Consider the following 7,600-nt stretch of genomic DNA (forward strand, 5'->3'; position numbering starts at 1 on the left):
CCTCGGCCTCCCAGAGAGCTAGGATTACAGGCGTGAGCCACCGCGCCCAGCCTGAGTGAATTTTTTGTATCTAAGTGTTTGTAACACAGATTGAAACAAGAAAGCAAGGAAGGTAATGGCATTTCGGGGATGCTGACGACTGACAGTAAGAATTATGTTCAAATATCTTGTATCCAGTGGTAGATACTATGCAATGGGCTAGGCAATACATACACTGGCCATTCTGAAAGACATCCCTTTTGTGGATGAGAAAACCGAAGCTCAAAGTGTTTAGGAACAAAATTAATGAGCAGCATACTGGGACTCCTAAGCCCAAGCCTTCAAACACTTGTTAGTGACAATGGCCTTTTCCCAAATACAACAGTTAAATGCAAACTGAAATTTGAAGACAAGCTTTGGAAAGTTTTCAGCATGATGTTACTATTACCGTAACTTACATAATTTGGTGAGAAGACATAGAATCTTGTATAAATCAAACGGTTTATAGCTATTATAAAGCTGTCATAATGTATATGTGTACTTTGTTATTTGAAAGTTATTTACATTATTATTTATGAGCACCACATTTTTTATCAAAATAAATTCATCGGTTTGAAAAATCATGGTGTGCAACTGCTAAAGGCAAAGTGGAAATGAAGAGCTGTCACTTTAAATTCAGGAAAAACAGATTTTTTATAACTCAAGGTAAGAGACCTGACAATTATTGTGCAGTCATTCAAGGATGAATCAATGCTTTAAGTACTAGATGAGAAAATTTAAGAGACAGAAATTATAAAATTTATTTCAGCATCTTCAAAAATCTTTACTTCTTTGCTTATTATAGGTATACATCTAGTGCAATTGATTTCTGTAGGGCAGAAAAATAATATTCATCATACATTCATTAAAAAAATTATATTCTCTTAGATACTATTACATTATCTATTCATCACTCTAGAACTCAGATGAATATATCCTTATCTGGTTACAACTGCATGTAATTCAGTAGTCAAATGTGTTCATTTTAAATTAGATACAATTACATTTTTATTTGCAAGGCATTCTGAAAGGCCTAGCGGAATCAAAGATTAATAATATAAAGTATATTCTCTCCAGGGCTTATATTGCAAGAATGCATAGTTGCCACAGAAATCTCCCAATAATTATTCATTCAATAAATATGTAATTGAGAGCCTACTCAATTAAACTCTGCTAGTTTCTAAGCATGATGTTTCTAAAAATGATATTAGCGGTGTATCCCCTCAAGGAACTTCTAATCTGAAAACAACTGGAAGAAAATGCTTCTGAATTTATCGAAACATAGAATACCTTGCAGTTTCGTAGGGTGCCTTGTGATTGTGCATATAGACTCAGTAGATGCTAAGAACATTCTACTGAGGTTTTCAATTTTCTCTAGCTCCTTTGTCAGAGCAAGCAGAATCTTTAAATCATCCTGTTATTGAGACTTTGACAGCTACTTTAAGAATTTCTGAATTGACAGAGAAATGAGTGGAGAGAAAGAGCTGGTATCCTAAGTAAAGTAAAACAAACATAATTTCAGATAGTCATCAAACAGTCTAGGTGTCCTCATACATCACATCAAGCACACTTTTCTATTAAGCTGCTAACGTAAAAGAACAAGGAACAAAGTTAGCATTCCACAATGAATGTGCGGAGATAAAGCACAGAGCAACAGATTCTTCAGTGACATTAATAAGGTATTTGGTACACTAAGTCTAAACAAAGTTTGTATGAGAAGGAATATTTATAGTAACCTTCAGCTATCTGCCTTAAATGTAATTAATTGACTATATAAAAATCCATTAGCATTTTCATTTCTTCTCTCCAAACTAAACCAAAACAGATAACATAATTCATTAGCCAGCATTTAAAAGAAAAAAAAAAAAAAAAGATCACCATGTTCCCTTGGTATGAATGCACAATGTCCCCACACCTCTGATCTTAAAAAAAGAAAAGCAGTGAAAGAGTTATGCTGGGATATAAGAAATGTGAATGATGTCCCAAGTGAAATAATCAAGTACAATCTTGATTGCCAATGATCGTAAGCAAATGGCAGGTGATTTAGGTTTAATAAGTCACTTAATAATTTTAGTTTTTCAATGTTACTCTTTTAAAAGGAAGTTTATTGGCATCACATAAAAATAACTCAACCTGATATTTTACTATACTGTGCACATCCAGCACGTTTGCCTGGATCCCAGGAGCATGGCCTAAAGAAGGTTTACGCTGCACACACAGTCAATTAAAAGAGATACCATGCATTCCCCCTTTTCCATTAAATGTGAAAGATAACTTATTCAAACAATAGTCATATTTTAAAATGATATAATAGAGACACTTCTAGTAAATAACATCTGATGCATGATTTCTTACCTTCCTTACCAATCTTTACATTACTCCTTATTAGTATATTTTTGTCTAGTTGTTTTTATGTGCATTTCCATAACCAAATTTGTTGTAATAAGTACTCTTTAGTCTCCTGGAGCTGACTTTTTGTGTGTTTTCTGTTTGCTTGGCATGCAACCAAATTTGAATGATTAACTTTAGTTACCAATATTTCTTTCAATCCTCCCTTATTTTCTCCCTCTAAACCGTCATTAAAAGAAACGTGCACAATTTATTACTCTTAGCCTCCCTGTGTTCTATCTTTCCTAGACAAAAGAAAAAAAATCAGCAACACATTTTATCTTATGGCAGAAAATTTTATTTTCCCATCACTCATCTCCTCCTATACCAACAGCTCAACACTTCCTTCCCCATAAACATTAATAACATATTTTCCAGTTTAAACTAGTGCTAACTTAGCTCTGTTTAATAAACCAGTCAACATCTATGTTCCTTCAGAGGCAGAGACCAAAATCTTTTAAAACTCACACACACACACACACACACACACACACACACATTTTTGAACTATGAACCAAACCAGTTTAGCAGTAAAAATGTTCATATTCTCTGTCTAGTGTTCAATGTAGGATTTGGCATCTCTTAACAGACTCAAGAAATGTTGAATATTTAAATAAATGGTCAAGGTATACTTCTCACTACTTTTTCTTTTTCAGGAAAACAGAACTGTTGTGAAAGTAAACATTATATACAAAAGAATTATAATTCCATGGTTATAATTCTGGTCTTACACAAAGATAACTTTGATTTTATTTATAGTTCTAGAAATTAATGCAATCATTTTTCTTAATATGTTTTTCCTATCAAATGGATATTGTCACATTTTCATCATTCACCTCACTGAACTTTAACTATCATAATTATTTGTCTGGAGTAGAATAATTAATTTGGAATATTTCGTTACTAAAGTCAGAAAATGACTTAATAATGAAATTTAGATCCTCTTTAAGGCATCCCTGTGGCATAAACTCAGAAGACAACGCTCTCATGGGACTCCTACACATTTTGAGATAATATTTCAACAAACAAATCATAAACCTCACCTTCTGGAATGTGTAACCTGTGTAAGGTAGTTAGTCCTTTCTCCCTACCCTAAATGTTTCTAAGCACAATAGTAATGAGTCCAAAACTCTCAACACGAAGCCTCCCTGTTATTAATTTACATTTCCCATTATTAATTATGAAATATTCAAAGTTAATCTCTCTTTACCCTACACTGCTAAGGCACATTGTATCCCTGGTAGGAGATTTATCGGTTTGTCTTGCATTAAAGTTATTCATTTATGTACCTGTCTTTCATATTAGATTCTGAGCCCCCAGATGGTAGATCCAATGACTTATTCATCTATATTTCCCCTGTGTCTGACACATTATTACTGTGTACTAATAGATGGTCAGAAACACTTATTGAATTAAATTTGCATTTCTAAGATGTTTGACAATCCACACATCCAACTTTTATTAAATACCACCCAGGCTAAACTTAGTCTTCCCAAAATATGATTTTTCAGCTAATAATTCTTCTTTCTTAAAAATCTAGAAACAGAAAAATGTGGGAAATAAATTGATATAGATAAGGCTTATATTAATAGATTCTTGACTACTTTGTGTCAACTCTCTGTGGCTCTACTCCTCCTTCAAAATACAGTCCTCTAGCTGTAGTAGAATTTATGTTGTGGGGTTCCTAGTCTCTGTCACCATTAGTCTGAATGATAGGGAAGCAGCACTGGACGACATTAAGACTGCAGTCTTTGGAGCCAGACTTCCTGGTTTCAGATGTCAGTCCCAGTGTTAAAGGTCCAGAATACATCATTTTCAATATCAACAATTCCAGTATTAACTTGCTGAGGGACCTAAAGCAAGACATTGAACTGTCAAAGCTCTGTTTTCCTCATTTTTAAAATGAAGATAGAAGATAGTAATAGTAAGTACCTGGTAGGTTATTTTGAGGAATAAATGAGACAGCCCATGGACATTTTTTAGCAAATCAACATGATGTATGGCATTTAGTAAGTGCCTAATTAATGAATGTTTAAAAAAGTTAATTCTTACTACAGTGTTTAGAATGAAGTAGGTGCTCATTCAATATTTGTTCAGTGGATAATTTTTTAAATTTCTTCTCATCTAGGCCTTCATGATTTTATTTAAAATAAATCTCACCAATAACATGTAATACAAATAAACATTGTAATGATAAAATACAATTCAAAGTGGGATATAAAGACTACTGAGACTTTTCTTCACTCATGTATATAAACAAGTAGTAGCTAGTATATTGTTTTAATTTTAGAACTTACAAAACTATTTTAGGAACAGTATCAAGGGTGTCTTTCCAACCATCCACATAACATAGGGGAGTATGAGGCTAGAGTGGACCATTTAAAAATGTTTTTATATGTATCTATAGTCAAAACCAAAACGCGATGTTCTATTTGGATTTTTAAAAAGGATAATTTAAACACAAAATATATTTATTTCTTCTACATGGACTTAAGAACAGTGACTTTCTGTATGTCCATGAGTGTAATACCAAACTCAATTAACACCTTTGACAGAGTATAACAGCAAACAAAAGTATCAAAATGGACAAGATACCAAGAACCATGTACTTAAGTTCTCCCATACATATATATATATATGCATATATATATTTAAAATTGAAATACTAATTTTAGTGTGTTCTTAAGTATAAAACCTTGCCTAATGCTAAATAAGAAATTTTGAGATTAAGTAGGGTTATGATTTTATGTAGTATAGCTGATAAACATAATTTTATATGAAAGAATGTTCTTGTAATTGATTCTACTTCAAGTACAAAGAGAATTTTAATAAAAATTAACTTGATAACAGAGTTCAGGTCTCAGATACTATATTAATATCAAATATTCATTCGAACCTGAAGAGGGGTATAGATAATCTGAACAGTAACAAAACTAAATCATGGAGCAAAATACACTTTTCAAAAAGTTAAGCACCAGCTCTGGATTGCTAAATAAAATAATCTTCCTTAAATCATTAGTCCTTTTTAAGTAAACACTTATTTGATACCCAGATGTCAGTGAAGAAAAAAACATATTTTATAGCAACAAAGTAAATATTCCTATAAGATAGATGAGCACCGGCATACGTAGTCATCTCAGTATCCAATTTTGTCAGATTAGATTAGCTGAGTGCTAAAGGTGCCTCTGACCTCAACTTACAAGAGACTTTTTCCTTTCAATTGGTCTAGAATTAGACTACTGTAGTCATTAAATAGCAGGAAAAACTTTAAAACAGTGTATATAACACCACCACATTTCTAGTGGTATAGGCCAGTGCTGCATAATCCAACACATTAGTATTTCTACAACAAAGTATGAATTATCACATCAAGTGGGATAAATTAAGTCCAAAAATAGACTCTGGTCAGTTTGAGGCATGTTTTTCTGCCAAGTGAGTTCAGACCGAGTTCACTTCTTTCAATTACACTATGATAAACTCACAGGTGAGAAATACCACTGTAAGGAAAACAGAGAAGACTCTTACCTTGGCACACGAAGCCTCTTTCTTCATAGCCAGCATTGCAAGAGCACTTGCCAATGGGTACGAGCCATTCCCCTTCTGTACTGCAGTACATCCTTGGAGGATCTTCCTCCTTAGAATTGTTGACACAAGAACCTCTAACCTCCACCAAGGACTGGGAGTCCATGGGTACCGTGTCTGGAAACATTGCCAGATTCTTCACTGTAAATGGGCACTTTTTGAAGTACACTCTCACAGACACCAAGGCAACACAAGCACCAACGTCTTGAAAAGCCAAATAAAATCCCTTTTTGTTGACGGGACCTACTTCTCTAATCTCAGTGTTGAGTTTAAGAATACGGTCCCCGAGATCCATTTGAGTGAAACTTTCATCAGCTGCAATGGTGTCAATCTTTGTAAACTGATGCTCTCGGAATTTGACCCCGTGATCATCATCAGACTCCATGTAGTACAGGTTGAATGTCTCCTTGCAAGTTCCCAAAACCAATGGAATGCTATTACAATCTCGTAGAGTGAACTTGAGCTCCACGTAAATCTTTTGAGCTGAGTTCCTGGGGACCCAGTTTGTCCTCAGCCAGTTATTTTGACTGTGATCCATGACATTGCACACCTGGTAAGTCCTGATGGGTGTGTAATGTTCATCAACACCACTGATCTCTTCCCACTGTAGAATCCAAGAAAGAGAGACAGAGAAAGGCAGAATTAACGATAATAACATAAGATAAGGGTGTCAAAGACATCTCAAGAACTATGGAACAAACAGAAACTTTAATATTACTCATTTAAAAAAATGATGTGGAGCAATTTCATACCAAACTTTGTAGTTCTTATTATTTGCAAGGTTCTTTGAGTTCATTGACACAAAGTAATTTGTAATTTTGATAAAATACATTGATGCAATTGTTTGATGGATATTTAGTAAAAAGTCACTTAGCAATTGGTTGAGCCTAAATAAACATTCCAGGATCAAAACCTCAAATTGGTTGTGCCCAATGACAACATAACATGGTTTTGTTATATATTTGTGGTTCTGTTTCATTGCTTATTTTAAAAAAGAATAAAAAATATTGTCACCTAAAATTCATCTTTATTAATCTTTTCCCAATTTAAGCCAGGTTTTTGGTACAATTAATATATGGCAAAATAAAGTGAAACTAAATGATGTCATTACCATGTGTCTTCATGTGTGACATATTTTAATGTGCTATCATTTCAATGGATATATGTTGAGGAAATATGAAAGAAAATTTGAAGTAAAAATATAAATATACCTCATTCTCCCCCAAAAATTAAAAGCGTAAGTTATGCATAACAAAGAGGAGACCACAAACATTCAATTCTTAATGTCTTTTACCCACATTGGACTTTTATGCAGGCAAGAAATATACAGATATTTGGGGGGTTTTGTTGCTATGGTCGTTATAGTAGTTAAATTTATCTTAATGCAATTTTTCTCTGTGTAAAAAGACTTTAAAAGTTTCAAGACTTTTCAGAACAGTGAAGCATGGCTTTCTGTGATCCTTAGGAGATATTTTGAGAAGTTTTAACCTAGCATCTTTATTTGTGTGTGTTACTTATGACCTTAAAACTATTATATTAGCTGTTTCTGTACTTTATTCTTACCATGTCCAATTTTGCCTACTGCTTTCAGGAAAACACATCTTTTGCCATG

At 33.4% G+C, this 7,600-nt stretch overlaps 1 protein-coding gene across 1 annotated transcript in view; it reads right to left on the bottom strand.

Moving 5' to 3' along the window:
• Positions 1-7,600, bottom strand: part of EPHA3 (EPH receptor A3) — a 324,107-nt gene that overhangs the window by 216,511 nt on the left and 99,996 nt on the right. Inside the window, exon 3 of the mRNA XM_012644322.1 lies at positions 5,932-6,592. Coding sequence (XP_012499776.1) covers positions 5,932-6,592 — 661 coding nt within the window. The remainder of the gene's footprint in view (positions 1-5,931; positions 6,593-7,600) is intronic.

This window comes from Propithecus coquereli, unplaced genomic scaffold (genome assembly GCF_000956105.1).
Source record: "Propithecus coquereli isolate 6110/MARCELLA unplaced genomic scaffold, Pcoq_1.0 Scaffold21, whole genome shotgun sequence".
NCBI lineage: Eukaryota > Metazoa > Chordata > Mammalia > Primates > Indriidae > Propithecus > Propithecus coquereli.